Here is a 19456-nt window from a genome sequence, read left to right as displayed (position 1 = left end):
GCTGTCGGTGGCGTTGTTCCTCCACTACTTTTACCCGCGCCTGGAGCAATCGAAGGCGATGTCGTCCGGGGTGGTGTTCCGTGCCCGTGGCAAGATGAAGTCGGAGTTCATCGTGCGGACGGAGAAGAAGATCGAGAAGGAGTGGCGCACGGATTGGTGCTGGGTTCACGTGGAGGAACCCGATGAGTTCATCTACGCACCCACCGAGCTGCTGGTGAGCAAGGACAGTTGGCGGGACCACTACAGCCGTGACGAGGAGCTCCTCCTCATCGTCGAGAGGATCAAGGCTCTGCGACTAGCGGGGCTCACTAATCTTGACGTGGCACGCACCTACATCAGCCAATGCATCGCGCCGCTGCAGCTGCGGCCTCGCCCCGCATGGATGTACACGGGGCCCGGAGACAACACGCGTCTCCAGAGCACGGGCGTGACCCCGGATGCGATCTTGGTGTCGGTGAAGGAGATCACCGGCGAGGATGCCTCATTCACGGATCTGCCCCCGGGGGCTCCATCCCTCCACGCCGGTGTCGCGGGGCTGCACGACATCGTCAGCAGCTACCCGCCCTGCAACGAGTGGGGCTGATGTCCGATTCCCCTTCTCGAGCCGTGCAACCTCCGCCACCCGCAGCCCGTGGGAAGCATGTGGCCGAGGAGAGGGGGGGGGGAATGAAACTCAGCTGGCTCGACGTCGAGTCCTCCGGTGATGAGACTGGCTATGTTGCCGGGGCCCAGACGGCCCTCCCGACGGCGGAGGAGGAGGACGAGGACGACGCGCCTCTAGTGCGGAGACCAAGGGCGCCCGCAGCAGCGGCCGCCTCCGCAGCGGCCGCTAGTGCCGTGGCGGCTTCCACGGCAACCGGGGCTGCGGCAACCCCACGAGGGTCCGTGGCTCCGCCCAAGCGGAGAATCTTCCGTGGCTACTCGCTCAAGCTCAACCCCCCGAAGTAAGCCGACGTCTCCCCCCCCCCCCCTTCTTCCTACAAGTTTTGCGCCAGCTCTGGTTTCCATACTCCTTTGTCGACGCTTTGCAGGGATAGCACCCCGGCAGGAGCCGGCAAGAGGGGGAGGACCGACCCTGCACCCGTCGCGCCGAGCAAGAAGCCGCACACTGGGGCCAGTGCCAGTGCTAGTCGGGCTAGCGCGGGGGCCAGCGGCGCCGCCACCACGGCTGCTGCCGACCCGATTACAGTGGAGGAGGAGCCCGCAGCAGGTAAGGACCCTTCCCCTAATTCCAATGTACATGCTCTTTCTGCACATTGACCCATAACCGCGCGTTCACCTTGGCACGCAGGCAAAATCCAGCCCGTAGCGGACAGCCCAGCAACAGAAGCCGGGACAGAGGGGGATCAAGCTCCCCCCGTAAGCACGGCGGCCCCACAAGGTACCTGTCCAGAGCTCTCTTGCGTTCGCCGCCGGGTACCTCAGCTTTTGCTTGAAGCACTCATTTTGCTCTTTGTCGAAGGCCCCATTGCGCCCACAACGGGGGCGGGCGACGCGGTGATCGACCTCACCACTGACGTCGAGGACGCAGGGTTGAGGGACAAGCCAGAGGCGGCTCCCGCGCCAAGCCCCGCCGCCCCAGACACAACGGTGGCGGCGCCCACCATCGCTACCGGACCGGGGCCCGGCAGCGCGTCCCCGGCCTCGCAGGCCGGAGGCACGGATCCCGCGGCTACCTAGCAGGAGGCGACTCCTGCCGGGAGCGTGGTTCCTCCACCAGACCCGCAACCTTCGGACGCGGGGGTGGAGGAGGAAGTGGCGGGGGAGCGGCAGGCGGCTCCCCTGCAAGAGGACGATGCTCCTCCCGGCCAGACCATTGCGGCAGGGGTCTCGTCGTCGTCCGCCGCTACCTCCAGCCCAGACCTCGACATCCTTGCCGAGGCGACTTGGGACCCAATCACATGGGACCCGAGCATCTACGACCAGGGGTACCAATTCCTCGACGCCATCTAGGAGCAGTAGTTGGCGTTCGTCACCTCATTCAACAAGGTGAGGGAGCACCATGAGCTCGCGAAGGGCCAACTCGGCGAGGTGGGGCGAGATGTCGAGAGGGAGCGGCAGGAGCTCTCCCGGCTACGGGAGGAGACGCGCCTGGCTCGGCAGGCCGGGGACGAGGCCGCAACGCCTCAACGAGAAGAGCGAGCTGGTCAGCAGCTACTCCTCCCAGCTCCAGGCGCTGCGCATGAAGCTGGAGGAGCAGGCCAAGGCCGCGGAGGACGCAGCAGCAGCGTCGGCGCGGCGAGAGAAGGTGCTCGATTCCGCCAAGGAACGGAGCGCCCATCTCGTGTCGGAATTGTCCACCGCCCGGGGCGAGCTCGTAAAGATGGGCGAGAACAATGTGGCCAAGGCCAAGGAGCTCGCGGAGCTCGTCCGCAAGGCCAAGCACGCGGTGGCGCTGTCACGCGGCAACCACGACAAGCTGGCGGAGCAGCGGCGGAGGGAGACCATGAAGCTGCTCGAGATCGCCCAGGCCGTGCGTGAGTTGCTGCCAAGGATCGAGCTGCAGGCCGCGAAGGTGGACGGCACGGACATCAGCACCCTCATCCCGTTCTTCTCCGACATGGTGGGGAAGCTCGGGGCGTTGGACGTGTGAATCTCCATATTCTGCGACAGGGAGATAGCGTCGTGCGCCAAGGAGATCGCTGAGACGATCCTCCCCGGGGTGCACTTGAAGCGACCCCCCCACCTTACAAGGGTTCGATCTCTGTGCTTATTTGTGCTAGTCCCTTGATCGACTCACTAGCACACACAATTCAAGATGTAATACCAAGATACAAAGGTCAAATGTACTTTATTACATTGTATCATCCAGAACTCAATTGTACTTACAATCTTGCATGACCTCCTAGGCCAGCATAAACAAATATTGTTTCAAAACCATGATAACATTGTATCATAAAACTGCAGCAGAAAGGTAGAGCAAATGGGCCTCATCTACTCCCAGAGGGGAGAGCATGTTGGAATGTAAGCATATGACCCAAAGAACATCGACGAACCTCACTCTTCGTCAGATTCACCTGCATTATTAATTGCAGCCACTACGTGGTCAATACATTGAATGTATTGGCAAGTTCACCTGTAAGCTGTAATAGATCCTACCCAGTATATGCAATTGAGGTATAGTGGGGTTCAGGCTTTATGGCGTGGTAGCAAAACATAGTTTATCTTACTACAATTGAATGTTACAATATTGTTAACTATGGACACAGGGTAGAAACACCCATGCTCCTATTAACCTAGAGCACATTGAGTAGAAACATCAAGTGCCCCTACCCTATTCAAACCATTCATTTTATTTAAGAAATTGGAATGAGTGAGACCTTCCTTACAGCCCTAATATCTAGTTGCTCATAATTGTCTGTAACCGGGGACACGGCTAAGTACTTAGTTTGACACTCTCGAGAGGTTGTACACATCCCCACAAGAAATCGACGTGTTAATCCCTTGCTGTCCTCCGGGTAGAGTAGCAACGGCATCGACTTCAAAAAATTTCAGAACATATTCAACCAGACCACCTGAGGGACCCGCGCTCCCACCTACACAACTACTTCAGTACAATCCCTCAGATCTGGGTTCCTATTTCTTACTCCATCCAGCCAGAGCCCATATTAGCTTATGGTTGTACTGGAAGCTACTAAACAGGAAACTAGTCCAATCTCTGATACCCCAGGTGGCATTCCACATTTGCGATGCAAGCGCTCCCCGAATCCACGGAAGAGACATCGATGGACGATCCATCTCCGAATCCATGGAGACTCGACTCAGAGGGACCCATAGAAATGGACCTAACATCGCATAAAATCTCAAAATCTCAAAGCAGTCCACCCAGGATGGTTCATTAGGGTTGTTTTTGCCAAGTTTCCAAAATCACTCCACTTCATCATTTCACAGTGATTGAGATTCCCTCCCACGTTTACTAACATAGCATGGCTAAGCAATACTAATCACGATGGCTATTGTTGGAGAATTCATAGCAAAGGTAACCCTATAGCTAGTAGGTCAATCATAGCTAGCATAAGTACGAGTAATAGTCCTAACAATGCATTTCTACAACAACTCTAATGCATAAGTATTTTAAAAACAAACAGCAATAGGATATGATCAAAGTGAACTTGCCTTGGTAGCAGTTGGAGTTCAAATACTCGTCACAATCACAAGGTTCGCTCTCCGAGAAAACTATACGAAACAAACAATATACACACACATAAACACACAATTCAATCATGACAAAAGAATTTATGCTATGACGCAATGTAAACATGTGACATGATTGGGTTTATTTTATTTGGGTGATCAACTATTCCTAAGCATTAGTAATTAAAACAAATGCATTAGGGTTTTAACAAAAAGGCAAAGACAATTTATTAAATCCCTAAATAAGGTTTTATTGGCATCAGCCAAACAATTTTATTCAAAATATTTATTTCTTTGTCCCAATGGACAAAGGATAATAAAACAAATTTTTGGCCACCGGTTTCAATTAAAAAGAATTTCTAACTAATTAGTTATAAATTAAATGGCATTAAATATTCAAATTCAAATTAGTTGAGAGCTTTCCAAAAAATTAAAGTTTGTCAAATTTGACCAAAGGGTTTAAAAGTTATGATCATTTGAAGCTACAGGGGCTTCTCTGCAAAAGTGCCATTTAATTATTCTAGGGGATTAAAATTAGATTTTCATTTTTATTAAGCAGTGCCACGTGTCAGCTCCTTATTGGTGCGTACCGGTTCATTTAAGGGAATTAATCCCGATCTAATCTTGACCGTAGAAGGAGATCGGACAGTTGAGATTGAAGATGGAGGTTCACCGGAGCTAGGGTTTCGGGAGGAGCTCCGGCGAGCGGCGGGGAGCGGCGGCGGGCGGTTCCGGCGACGCGGGCGGCTCGGGGAGGTGCCCAAGGGGCGCGGCTCGGTGTGACGGAGCGGGTGACGCGGTCGGCGCGGCGAACCGGGGTCGAGGGCGTCGCCTAGGACGACGTGGCCGTGGCGGCGGGCGGCGTGGGCTCCGGGCTCCTGCGAGCTGCACGTCAGAGCACCAAAACAAGATCTACGTGAGTCAAAAGATGCGAAACACCAAGAGAAACGCAAAGGTGCTGGGCGTGGCGTCGATGGCTTACTTGCTCGTCGGCGGTGAAGGAAGAACGGCGGCACAGTGGCTTACTCCGGCGAGGAATTGGGCTGCGTGGGCGCAGTGATTCGAGGAGGCAAGAGACGAAAAAAGAAGCGGGGCGCTCGGGCTTTATAGGGGCGCGGGCGGCTTGCTTCGGGAAGGTCGGGATTAGCGGGGTGCGGCGATGGCGCGCTGGGACGGCAGCGGGGCGGGGGCTTTCCTTCGGGGAAGATTGCCCTGACAGGTGGGTCCCACCTGTCAGCGGCACGGTCCGGGCGCGCGCGCGGATCGGGTCGGCTAGGGCGGTTCGGGCGCGGTCGGTTATGGGCCGGTTCGGCCCAAGCGGTCGGACCGGTCCGGTTTCCCCTTTTTTTTCTTTTTTTTTCCCTTTTTCTCATTTCTTTGATAACTTTTGATTTTGAACTCCAAATTGGCCCAAATAAATTCCAAAATTGTAAAATCATGTTTTATCATCATTCAACTTTTGGGAGTAATTTCCCTTCAAAATAAAATATGTAAAAATACATTTGCCCTATAAATGCCTTTAGGGCTATATAACTATTTAAATAAAATACTTTTTCAACTCCAAATAATTATCCAAAAAATATGGGATAGCTTAATTATGCAATAGACCCCTTTTATAAATAAACCCTATTGGTTTGAAGATCCAAAGCTCAAATGGGTGAAAACCCTAGGGTTTAAATTGAAATAAAATCTTTTAAACCTTTTGAGATTCAAATTTGAATTCAAATATGAAATTATGGCATGATGCTCATGGATGCAATGCACATGTAAAAGTTTGAAATTTTTGGGATGTTACAGCACTACCACGTGACTTCCCCTTCGAGACGCTGCTGGATGCGTGGTCGGACAGCGAGGACGGCCCCTCCCACACCAGGGTGGTCAGCCCGTTCGTCGACGAATCGGTGGACCGGATGCAGAGGAAGCCAGAACCGGAGCCGGGGCGCTCAGTGGAAGCCCCCGGCAACCAGCCGTCTTAGTCCCCTGCAAGCTTTTGTTTTTCCTTTTTTTTCCTGCAAGTGTTGCGCTTGGTGCCGTTGAACAATTAATGCTTTATTAGCCCATGTAATCGTTCGCTACTTTTATGAATTTCGTTTTCTGGTTCTACTTGGTTCTTGTTCCTGAAACTGACTCGCGGGGGTGGATCTTCTTGTCCCCGTGTGTTGCGCTTTGTGTTACCGGGGACTCGCACGCTACCGACTGAACCGGACCAGGGACCTGGGACGGACCCGCAGTGCCAACCTGGGGACAAGTAGCAGCGGCGAGCCACTCCGCTTGCGGGTTAGCTACTCCCAAGCACGCGCCCACGGGACGGACCCGCAAGCCGCATGAGGAGCGCACTCCCCCCACAAGCGTCCTTCTAACACTCCAGCCACACGCAAGACCAGACCCACGCCAACAAGCCAGCGTTAGTATTAGAAAGCTAGGCGCCTAGGATCATGCACTTAGTTGTCTATTCTCACATCGAACGTATCAGTTCTGCACCTGGAACGCTTGCTGGAGGGATGCGGCAAGGAAGCTGTGGCAGTGCACCCATCGGCGCTGACCACTGATGGCATGCACCACCCCAGCGTCTCCGCGACAACCCTCGCCTTGGAACCGCCTGTTGGAGGGATGGGGCATGGGCACGGTGGCAGTGCACCCATCGGCGCCGAGCGCGGATGGCATGCACCACCACCGTGTCACTGCGGCCTCCCTCGCCCTTGCAGCCATCTCCTTAGCTCCGTGCTGAGTTGCTCCATGGCCACCATGCCCTTTTATAAGTGTGGTGAAGAATGCTGCCGCCATGCGTGCCGAGCTACCGCAGCGCACGTGGCGACACCCTCCTGCGGTAAGAACCTTGAAGCGGTCGCCATGCACCAGTGGCTACCCGCTAGATGACACGGTCTGTGAGCACTCCACGGGCATCACAGTGTGTCTGACCCCCATCTTTATCCTGCATGTGAGATTATTACCAATCCAGAGACGTCGTAATTTTTTTTCGAAATGCACGAAAAACAATACAGCACAGAGAACCCCTCGGCCTCCCAGCGCCCGGGCACAGAAGGGTCGATACCAAACTTGGGTGTGAGCACTCTTCCATTTCCAAGACGCAGGCACTGCGTGGTGCGCATTGCAGGGAACCCAGCAACGGCACGACCCCGTGCCGGAGTGATCCGGCATTGGGATTTCTGTTTTCGAGGCTCCGGCAGCCCCCTGCTCATAGCCAAGGGTAGAAAGAGACTTATGTGCACTTAGAGCAGGAGATAGAAGAAAGAACATGCAACGATCGAAACAACTTGGAATTCAGGAGAAACCACTTATCTTTATTCATAGAAACTAGCGGATTACAATCGGGGGTTGCCCGGCTACACTAGTTCGAGAGGCATGCTGCAGCAGCATCACCCGTGGGTAAGGCTCCGCCGCTTCACGGGTAGAACTTGCGCAAGTGCTCAAGGTTCCAACTGTTTTGCACCGGCAAGCCTTCTTCGGTTTCCAGCCGGACAGCCCCCGGCCTGGTCACCTGCACTACCCGGAAGGGGCCTTCCCATTTCGGAGCGAGCTTGTTCTTGGACTTCGTTCCTTGTATTCGGCGCAGGACAAGGTCTCTGACCTCGAGGTCTTGGGGACGGACCCGCCTGTCATGATAACGGCGGAGTCCCTGCTGATAGCGTGCAGCTCGTACAGCAGCCCAGCATCGATGTTCTTCGATGAAGTTCAGATCGTCAACCCTCTGCTCGTGTTGGCAATGGTTGCCATATGCGCATACCCGAGGGGATCCGTGCTTGAGCCCGAGGGGCAGCACCTCTTCTGCCCCGTAGACAAGGGCGAAAGAAGTTTCGCCCGTTGCCCGGCTAGGTGTGGTCCTGATTGACCACAGCACGGGCTGGAGTTCTTCGACCCAGTGCTTCCCGTGGCCTTTGAGCTTGTCAAAGGTTCTAGTCTTGAGCCCCCGCAGCACCTCTGCGTTGGCTCGCTCTGCCTGTCCGTTGCTCTTCGGGTGAGCAACAGAGGCGAAGTGGATGTTGGTGCCCATGACCTCGCAGTAGGCTTGGAACACCGCGCTCGTGAATTGCGTGCCGTTGTCGGTGATGATGCTGTTGGGCACACCGAACCGGCACACAATGCTCTTGAAGAATTTGATGGCCGACTGAGCAGTCACCTTCCTCACTGGCTCCACCTCCACCCACTTGGAGAACTTGTCGATGGCCACGAGCAGATACTCGTAGCCACCAACCGCTCTCGACAACTTGCCGACGATGTCCAGCCCCCAGACCGCGAACGGCCAGGAGGATGGAATGACCCTCAGGGCCTGCACCGGCTGGTTACTCTTCTTTGCATGGAACTGGCACGCCTCGCACGTCTTGACTAGCTACTCGGCATCGCCTAGCGTTGTAGGCCAGTAGAAGCCGTGCCGGAAGGCCTTGCCGGCTAGAGCCCAGGAGGCCACATGATGCAAGCATGTGCCTCGGTGTATGTCCTCCAGAAGTGCACGCCCTTCATCTTGGGGCACGCAGAGGAGCTTCACTCCATCTGCAGGCCTCCGGTAGAGATCCCCGTCTACCAGAGTGTGCATCTTGGCTTGCCAGGCTACATACTCCGAGGCAACGTCGTCTTCCGGGATGGCTTCCCCCTTGAGGTAGAGGGCGATGTCCACCGCCCAAGGAGGGGTTTCCCGCTCATGCATGCCGCCACATCAGCGGCATGGACCTCCGCTGCTGCTGCGGGGTTTCCTTCGGTTTCTGAGTGGGTTTCCCCGGCAGCCGGCTTGGGAGTGACTGAAGGCGTAGTCTGCCTGTGCCAGAACACCCCCGACGGGACCTTCCGGCGCTCCGCTGCCCACTTGGACAGTTCGTCAGCCGCGAAGTTAGCCTTGCGCTTGACGTGCTCGAATTGCAAACCCTTGAACCTACGTTCTAGCTTGCGGACTTCATCCACGTACGCTGCCATCTGTGGGCAGTCGTAGTCCTTGTTAACCTCGTTGATCACGAGTTGGGAATCCCCGCGAACAACCAGGCGCTTGATATCGAGGGCGATTGCCGCCCGCAACCCGGCGAGCAGCCCCTCGTACTCAGCCGTGTTGTCGGTGGAGTTGGGGAAGTCGAGCTGGATGGCGAATTTCAACTGGTCTCCCGTGGGAGACTCGATGACGACTCCGGTGCCAGCTCCCTGCAAGCTAAAAGCACCGTCGAAGTACATGATCCAGTGGCCTTCATCCAGCTTGCCGGGCAGGCTGGTCTCCGGCTGCTCTTCTTTTATGCCTATCGAGGTCCACTCTACAACAAAATCAGCCAGAGCAGCACTCTTGATACTCTTGGTGTTAGTGAAATGCAGATCAAACTCCGACAACTCCATCCTCCACTCGGCCACCCTTCCGGTGACGGTTGGTGAGGGCCTGCTCGAGGCAGAACCCCGAATCCACCATGACGCGATGCGCCTGGAAGTAGTGGCGCAGCTTGCGTGATGCAAGCAGAATCCCCAGCAAGAGCTTCTGCACTTGCGGGTACCGCGTGCGGGTACCGCGTGCGGGTGTCACGCAACACCGTGCTGACGAAGTACACCGGGTGCTGCACTAGCAGCTTGCGCGGTGTTTGCGCCGCTGGCTCGACAGCGGTTCCCGGGTCCGAGGCGGTTGCCGGGGCTGGCTCAGCCCCCTGCCCCGCAAGCTCAGCCCCTGGGAGATCTTCTTCTCTCTCAGCAACAAGCACCGAGCTGACCACTTGGTCAGTCGCCGTTAGGTAGAGTAGCAGCGGCTCGCCCGGCTTGGGGGCGACGAGGATTGGCGGCGACTTCAGGTACTGCTTGAGATCCTGGAACGCTGCCTCAGCCTCAGGGGTCCAGTCAACTGGGCCCTTCTTCTTAATCACCTTGAAGAAATGCAGGGTGCGTTTGCCCAGCCTTGAGATGAAACGCCCCAGCGCGGCTACGCAGCCGTTGAGGCGTTGAACGTCCTTCACCCTGCGGGGAGCCTCCATCTTCTCGATAGCTTCTATCTTCATCGAGTTGGCCTGAATCCCCCTGTGTGAAACCAAGAAGCCCAGAAGCTGCCCCGAGTCTACACCAAAAATGCATTTCTCAGCGTTCAACTTGAGCTTGATCCTGCGGAGATTATCAAACGTCTCCCGCAAGTCATCAATAAGCGAGTCCCCGTGCTTTGACTTGATGACGATATCATCCATGTAGGCCTCAACGTTCCGGCCTAGCTGGGGTCCCAAACACTCGCGCAATGCACGCTGGAATGTTGAGCCCGCGTTCTTCAACCCGAAAGGCCTGCATGTGTAGCAGTAGCAGCCAACCGGGGTGATGAACGCCGTTTTTTCCTCGTCTTCGAGTGCCATCTTAATTTGATGGTATCCGGAAAAACCATCCAAAAAACACAATAAATCACAACCGGCAGTGGAATCTACTATTTGATCAATGCGGGGTACAGGGAAAGGGCCTGTTGGACATGCGCGATTAAGATCTGTAAAGTCTACACACATGCGTAATTTATTCTCACCCTTGAGTGCTACAACTGAATTCGCTAACCAAGTGGGGTACGGTACTTCCCTGATAGCTCCCGCAGCCTTCAGCTTCTCCACTTCTTGCTTGATGAAGTCTTTACACTCCTGTGCTTGCCGGCGAATCTTCTGCTTGACGGGGCGGGCGTCTGGACGCACCGCAAGTCGATGCTCGATCACCTCCCTAGAGACTCTGGGAAGATCCGATGGTTTCCAAGCGAACATGTCGGCATTCTCCCGGAGGAAAGTGATGAGGGTGCTTTTCTATTTGGCATTGAGGTTTGCACCGATGGTGATGGTGCGCTCCTCGTTGCTGGCCTGGAGGAGCAGCTTCTTCACTTTGGCGGCCTCCTCCTTGAGCTTCTGGCCCTTGCCGGGGCGTGAGCTCGAGCTTGTGCCTCCCCCAGCAAGCTCCTGCGGGGCGACACGAGCCTTTTTCGCTGCGGGGCCATCGCCCGGCAGCGAGCCTTCACTTCCGGCGACGCCTTCGTCACCAGAATCAGCTGCGGCGGCCTTGACGACCTCGCCAACACACCAAGCCCCGTCCTTGAGGTCGCACTTGATCGAGAAGACTCCGTACGTGGATGGCATCTTCATCACGCCGTAGGCGCCATGAGTTGCCGCCATGAACTTGATCAGCGCCAGCCGACCAAGGATCCCGTTGTACAGCAGCGGGGTATGAGCCACATCGAACACGAGGTGCTCGGTTCAAAACGCTTCCCGAGACCCGAAGGTAACCGGCAGCGTGATGCGCCCCAAGGGGCGCACGATCCCGGGGTTCACTCCTCGGAACGGGTTGGTGGGCTTCATCTGCTCCAACGGCAGCTGAAGCTTCTCCACCAACCTGGCGGACAGGAGGTTCAACCCTGCTCCGTTGTCCACCAGCACCTTGGTCTTTGTCATGTTGTTGATGATCGGCGAGACCACGAAGGGCAAAACTTCTGACCCCAGTTGCCGGGTTGGGTGATCGTCAGGGCTGAAAGTGATCGGCACGTCCAACCACTTCAGCGGCTACTACGGCTCCATGTCCGGCAACAACGCACACACATCCCGGGTGAGACGCTTCACCGCGCTACGGGATGAGAGAGCGTAATCTCCCCCATGAATGCAAGCGACGCCGCGAGGCTCCTGGAAGCCGGGCTCGTTGCCCCCGTTGTATTCGGACTCGCTCTACTCCTCAGCACGAGCCTTGTCTCGTCCTCGGGGAGGCCGCTCCCTGCCGGCTCGGGCTGGGCCGCGTCCCCCCTGGGCTTCTTCTCTGCCGGCAGGCTTCGCCCCGGCTCTGGGCTCATTCGGGCAATCCCGGTAGAGATGCCCGATATCCCCACAATTGAAGCAGGCGTCGGCTGCTCGGCGCTCCTCTGGGTGTTGGCGCTCTGCCTCATGCCGGCATCAGCGCTCCAAGCGCTGGTGGAGGTCTTGCTGCTGGCGGGCGTTCAGGACGCCCCGCGTGTCACCCCGTGTGACGGTTGGCGACACGTTCGAGGAACTTGCTGCGCTGGCATGCATGCACGGTACAAAGCACTTGCTGCGCTGGCATGCATGCACGGTACAAAGCACTGGCATGCATGCACGGTACAAAGCACTTGCCCTTAGGCAGCTTGCCCTTGCTGCGTTGGCATGCATGCACGTAGGGTTTTACACCTCAAGGTGGCCCAAACCTGGGTAAAAACTGTCTTGTGCATCTTGGGTTGAAGACTCAAAACTCACATTGAAACTCAATATATGAAATTGATGTTAGCATAGTAAGAGTAGCATTTGCCCATGAATTGAGCAATGCTCCCCCTACATCCATGCGCACATCCAAACTAGACAATTGTTAACCGTGGGTACAGGTGCAAATTCATCAAACCACAATACTAGAATTTAGGATATTTAGCTCATGCCTTAACTCCCGAAATCTTGCTTCATCAAGTGGCTTCGTGAAAATATCTGCTAGTTGCATACCGGTGGCAACATAAGAGAGATCAATATCACCACAGGCCACGTGCTCTCGAATGAAATGATGACGAATCTCAATATGCTTCGTCTTGCTATGTTGCACGAGGTTGTGAGCTATCTTCACTGCATTCTCCTTGTCACATAAAAGAGGCACACTTTCACAAGTGATTCCATAGTCCAACAATGTTTGCCTCATCCATAATAATTGTGCACAACAACTAGCGGCGGCTATGTACTCGGCTTCCGTCGTGGAGAGAGACACACAATTTTGCTTCTTAGAAGACCAACTCACCAAAGACCTACCAAGAAATTGGCATGTCCCGAAAGTTGACTTCCTATCCACTTTTTCTCCCGCCCAATCCGAATCCGAATATCCCATGAGCTTGAAACTTGATCCTTTAGGATACCATAAACCAAAGTTTGGGTTTGAACCAAATATCAAAAGATTCTTTTGACCGCCACTAAGTGACTTTCTTTTGGTGCGAATTGATATCTTGCACAAATATCCACACTTAACATAATATCCGGTCTAGATACACAAAGGTAAAGCAAGGAACCAATCATAGAACGATATACCTTTTGATCCACATCTTTACCATTGGTATCTAGATCAAGAGAGCTTGATGTAGGCATTGGTGTCTTGGCACTCTTGGCATCATGCATCTTGAAACTCTTTAGCATTTCTTGGGTGTATTTGGCTTGATTAATAAAGATTACTCCTCTCAATTGCTTGATTTCAAATCCAAGAAAGAACTCCAATTTACCCATCATAGACATCTCAAACTTTTCGGTCATTAGCTTAGCAAATTGATCATTGAATACACCATTAGTAGAACCAAATATGATGTCATCAACATATAGTTGGCATATAAACAAATCACCACCAACCATCTTAGTAAAAAGAGTGGGGTCAATAACCCCAATGTCAAAGCCACGATCCACTAGTCGCTCCTTTAGGTGCTCATACCAAGCTCGAGGTGCTTGTTTGAGGCCATAAAGGGCTTTATCAAGTTTGTAATGTGGTTAGGAAATTGAGGGTCCTCAAACCCCGGTGGTTGTTTGACATATACCAACTCATTGAATGGACCATTTAGAAATGCACTTTTCAAATCCATTTGTTGCAAAGTAATGCTATGATGCGATGCATATGCAAGCAAGATACGAATAGATTCAAGGCGAGCAACGGGAGCGAAAGTTTCACCGTAGTCAATATCCTCGACTTGGGAGAAACCTTGAGCCACCAATCTTACCTTGTTCCTTGTCACTTGTCCAAGTGCATCTTGCTTGTTCTTGAATATACATTTACTGCCAATGACATTCTTGCAATTTTTTGGTCGTTCCACCAATGACCATACTCTATTGCGCTCGAAGTTATTCAACTCTTCATGCATGGCATTAAGCCAATCCGGATCCTCGAGTGCTTCTTGTACCTTTTGGGGCTCAACACAAGAGACAAAAGCATGATGTTCACAAAAGTTCACTAATTGTCTACGAGTAGTTACCCCTTTTCTCACACTTCCTAGGACATTGTCCAAGGTATGTTCTTGATGTTGAAGTCGTGAGGCAATCTTCATGGCCCGACGTTCCCTAGCTTCTTGAGATAAATCTTGAGGCTCAATGGAAGCTTGAACATCTTGAAGATCTTGATCTTGGACATCATTTGGTGAAGAATCACCAACATCAACATTTTCTTAAACTTGTCCTTGATCAACTTGTTCATCGACATGAGGGACTTGTTCTTGTTCTTGATTAGCTTGTGGATCTTGTGGAGATGAGGGCTCTACTTAAGTAGAGAATTGTTCTTCTCCTTCTTCCACACGGGGATCCTCAATGGGCATAATTTGACCTATGCCCATTCTTCGTATTGCTTGGGGAGGAATTTCATCATCTACATCCACAACATCAACTTGCCCCACATGGGAGCCATTATTCTCATCAAACTCCACATTACAAGATTCTTCAACACATCCGGTGGATTTATTGTAGACTCTATAAGTGTGGGAGTTTGATGCATAGCCAACAAAAATGCCCTCATAAGTTTTAAGCTCAAATTTAGATAAACGAACACCTTTCTTAAGCACGAAACACTTACAACCGAATATCCGAAAGTACTTGAGGTTGGGCTTGCGTCCCGTGAGAAATTCATAAGGTGTGTTGTTCAATATCTTGCGGAGATAGAGGCGATTAGTAGCATGGCATGCGGTGTTGATTGCTTCGGTCCAAAAGTTGTATGGAGACTTGAACTCCGCCAACATAGTTCTTGCCGCATCCATGAGGGTTCTATTCTTCCTCTCTTCTACACCATTTTGTTGTATGGGTATACGCAGTGGAATATTGTCTTTTGATACCCTCATCACTCAAAAACTCAATCAAGGTGTAATCTTGAACTCGGACCCATTATCACTTCTAATAGTCATAATCTTTGCATTGTATTGACGTTGGGCTTCATTGGCAAAGTCGATGACGGTTTGTTGGGTCTCACTCTTGTGCTTGAAGAAATATACCCAAGTGTATCTAGAATAGTCATCAACAATAACCAAACAATATTTCTTGTTCAAGAAGGGTTTGGTCTTCCCTTTAAGGATGAGACGACCACCATTCTCCTCCCTCCTCTCATAGATACAATCTACAACGAAATGGTCATTATTACCACAATTATAACATTTACGAGACTTTTGACCTTTGGGCTTGGAGCTTGAAGCTCCCTTGTTGTAGTAGTTGTTGGGGTTGAAGGAGTTTGACTTGACAAACTTCTTGTTTTTCCAAAAAGCTTGAGCCGCAAGAGCCATGTGATCATTGAACTCATAGTTGCAATTTTCTTCCGTGACCTCAATTTCTTCTTGTTGGGGTGCTTCACTTGGTGTTGGGGTGGAAGACACGTTGGCCTTCAAAGCAAGGTTTGAGCTTTGTGAGAGAAACTTGGCGCGTATGACCTTGTCCTCGGAGGTCTTCTTGAGAATATCCATAGCCACAAACTCTCCCATTACTTGACTTGGAGTCAAACTATAGTAGTCCGTTCTTTGCCTAATCATTGCGGCATGAACCTCTCGATGTGGGGAGATGGCTTCTATGAATAGATGATTGAGTCATTCATCATTGATGTCACGACTTTCATGGTCCTTCATCTTGGCTCCAAGAGTGATGACTCTCCTATATAGCTCATCCGGAACTTCTCTATCCTTCGTGAAGAAATTTTTGCATTCGTTGATGACCACTTCAAACTTTGACTTCCTAACACTCTCATTGTTTTCAAAGTGGTCACCAATGAGCTTCAAGCATCTCTACCGGAATCAACACCACGGACAAATGTTCTCTACTCCAAGGGTACAACCTTTAGGAGTATTCCAATGGCATGCTCGTTGAGTTGATTGTCCACATACTCTCTTGGTGACAAGTTTTTTGGATCATGAACAAAGTAGCCTTCTTTAACAATTCTTCACAACTCCGTTGACGTGCTCTTGAAGTGAGTCCTCATGGAATGAAACCAATCAACGTAATTAGTAGAGGTTAGCATGGGGGGTTCACCTTGATTATACATAGGTGGCAAATTATGGTGGCGACGATTATATTTAGGTGGTGGAGCCACCTCACTATACAACCCATAGCCACCCCTACCTTGGGATTTGGTGGCACTCTCTTCGATAGCCTTAGCCTTGTTACGGGCTTCGGCATCCGAATCTTTCTTAGTTAAGTCCACCGCACTTGGTAGCTTGGCATAGAAAGGCTCGGTAGAAGAAGAAGAGGGTTTGTTAGGTAGGTGCTCACTAATCTTTTTGTCCACACTATCTAGAATAACTTTTTGCATGCCATCCAAAAGCAATTTGATGGATTTAAAAGTTAGTGGAGCATTATCATCTATCACCTCGGTTTCTTGGGGTTTCACGGTGGGTTTTCCATCATCGCCGGCCATACTCTTAAGAGCGGTAAAGCCCTAATTAAGAGACGAGGCTCTAATACCAATTGAAAGATCGGTATGTTCGACTAAAGGGGGGGTGAATAGGAGACTAACAAATTTTAACTTTTCTTTTTCTTGAAAGATACAAACACTTAATCCTACGGCTTTCTAGATTTTCTGAAGTGAATGCAACCCTAGTATGAAGTGCAATAGCCGAAGTACTAGCCGAAGCAAAGTATAGACAAAGAAATAAAGCAAGTAAGTAAAGCGGCAAATATGATACCACACGGGAAGACGAAGATTTCACCGGAGTTCCACCTATTGGGATCAGTGTACGTCTCCCTTTGGAGGAGTGCTCTACCACAAAGGGAGAGACGCCATGAAGGCTCACTCTATTCTCCAACTCACCACACCACAAAGGTGGGATGAACTCTCACAACACCACAAAGCCGAAGTGAGTTCCACTAATGACTTCCTTGAAGGCGAATGCCGAACCTTTACAAACAAGGAGAAGGACACGAATCCCAACTAAATTGGAGGCTTCTTCCCAAATCCTCAAACACCTCCTCACAAGATTGGAGTGCTTGAAAAGACACCTTCCGGCTAGGGATCCCAAAATTCCAAGAGTAACAAAATCCACCAAGGAAAACGAGGGGAATCAACTTTTGATTTGGTGAAACCCTAGATCGAGCTATTCTCAACCCTTCCTCAAAGTATTAGATAGGGGGAAGAACTAGGAAGAGAGATCTCGAGATTTGAAGCTTTGGAGGTGAAGAACGCTCGCAGGAATCGAGTCTCGAACCGTTGGGGACGAAGACCCCCTTTTATAGGGATCCCCGATTTCTGCCCATTATATGCAATTTCTGCACAGGGCGGTACTACCGCTAGTTCAAGCGGTAGTGCAGCACCGGTACCGTGCCAGTGCCGCTATATGTCAGTATTGTTTTGCTACCTCATAGCACTGGTGCGGTACCGGGGCGGTACTACCGCGACCGGTACTACCGGCCTGGGATGACCGGTACTGCCGCCCTGGATAGAAAAAACAGGCAGAACCCTTTGGTTCAAAAATAGGTTTTAGCTAAACTTCACCGGTGGGATTGAGGCTATCTGGTGGGTGCAATTTGGTGGTTGTGTGTACGTGAAATTGATTCACCCAATCCTTCCCAGATGGACTCCCTCTTTATAGTACGGATTTTCCTATGACTCAATGTAAATAAAAAGCCATAAATCCTTCTGCGCTTCTTTCCTTTGAGGGCAACGAACCGCTTTGCTTGATTCTATATAATTACTGAAAACACTTAGCATACGATTAGTCCACATATAAAGTTGTCATTAACACCAAAACTCATTAGGAATCGAAATGCCCTTTCACTCCTCCTCCTCCTAGCAACCACCATCTCGTGCCTAGCGCTGGACTGTGGTATGGACTATGGAAACGATGAGGAAGTGCGACCGGTGCCCCAAGCTCGACAGCGTCGGAGACAACGAAGTCCGACCAGTACCCCAAGCCTGAGTCGCCAGCATCGGAGACAAAGAAGTCTGATCGCTAAATAAAGCACGTGACAGTTGCTAGACGTGACGCACTCGCCTCCGCCGCTCCCTTCCGCCACGCGCCGCACTATGCCTATGCTGCTACCGTCCGCCTACGCCGCTCCCTTCCACCTCCACCACCATTTCCTTCAGAGGCCGAGGTCAATGTGCACGCAGCTAGTGGTAGCCTTCGTCCAGCCGCGGTGCGACAACTCCAAAAGGCCGGCGCGGGGGTACGACAGAGATGTCGCCGAATCTATTGCCGGACTGTTTGCCAGAGGGTTGACTTGGGGGGGGGGGGGGGTTCGCCGGAGGAGTCATGAAGAAAGTGAAAGAGCGAGAGAAGGCAGGCAGGTTCAGGACTCAATTCCGTCCAATACTAAGGTTGAACCCTCTGAATCGGAGATATGCTATTCCTGTTGCCCACAATTCCATTTGGTATTGGGCTTCAATTCCAACTTCTCATTAATTCTTGAGTCATCCAAACACTAGAGTTTGGCCTGCCCAATACCATTTCTAAATTCCTAGCCTAAATACCATCATCCAGACGCAGTGTTAGATGATTCTTGGTGGAATCATTTTTCTTCTCTCTCATTTCACTCCACTCCACATCAACAAATTCTAAATTAAAGTCAATCAAAATCCTACCTTTGCGGATGCCATCTTCATTACTTTTTTATGCACCATTACAAAGTGGTGCCCCACGCACAAACCATTGCAAAGTGGTGCCCCACACACAAATTACTACTCTACCGACGTTCGTGTCTGATTGGATCTTCTAGCCGCACTACCACAATAAACTCATGTCTTGTTTGTTTTTTTGAAGAGCTCCGACAGTAAGTTATGTTAAAGTAACGAATAATTACAAGAGGGCACTATTTATTAAGAAGGGAGAAGGACCTCAGAACATAAAAACAGAAAGACAGAAAAGTACTCAACAGCTAATCATCTCTATCTAAGCAGGAGAACTCCACTGCTAGATTTCTCTCAACATGCAAGCGTGCCCCCATCATAACATCATTAATTTGTTTACACATATTTAGTTAGAAACTCATATTTTTGCACATGCATGCATCCTACTTTCCATCAAATCATCCTAGCCAAGTGAAAATTCTATCATACAATTTCATTAGATGTTTTCAATTTTGTATACTCATTTGTTACTACTCAATTTCACTCATGTATGTTAACTAAAAATTTCGGCAACAACGTGCGGGACATCATCTAGTTAACCAAGAGTAGCCAACCGGTCCAAAATAGCTAACTTATGATAATCCTTGATCCTAATACAGTGAAGGACCATCTCATCTCTATAAAACACCATAATAAAGCAGGGGCCAATTTTGATTTTAAACTATTAAGAGAAAAATAAGAGAAAAATTGGTGACTATTTTCAACTGGTTATATTAAAAAAAATCTCATCGACATATGGCTTGTGGATGTTAAACTTCATGAATTACTGGATGGATCCCGTGTTTCA

The 19456-nt window shown here is 51.3% G+C and overlaps 1 protein-coding gene across 1 annotated transcript; it reads left to right on the top strand.

The window, feature by feature from the left end:
- Nucleotides 1-666: 666 nt before the first annotated feature.
- Nucleotides 667-1680, top strand: LOC104583159 (cell wall adhesin EAP1-like). The gene is made up of 3 exons (XM_010234918.1): nt 667-944; nt 1032-1210; nt 1463-1680. Exons 1-3 carry the CDS (start codon nt 667-669, stop codon nt 1678-1680), a joined length of 675 nt encoding a protein of 224 aa, XP_010233220.1.
- The last annotated feature ends 17776 nt before the right edge of the window (nt 1681-19456 follow it).

This window comes from Brachypodium distachyon, chromosome 2 (assembly GCF_000005505.3).
Source record: "Brachypodium distachyon strain Bd21 chromosome 2, Brachypodium_distachyon_v3.0, whole genome shotgun sequence".
Classification (NCBI taxonomy): Eukaryota; Viridiplantae; Streptophyta; class Magnoliopsida; order Poales; family Poaceae; genus Brachypodium; species Brachypodium distachyon.
Note: the sequence above shows the minus strand (reverse complement) of the source record. Positions and strands in the feature narration are given on the sequence as shown.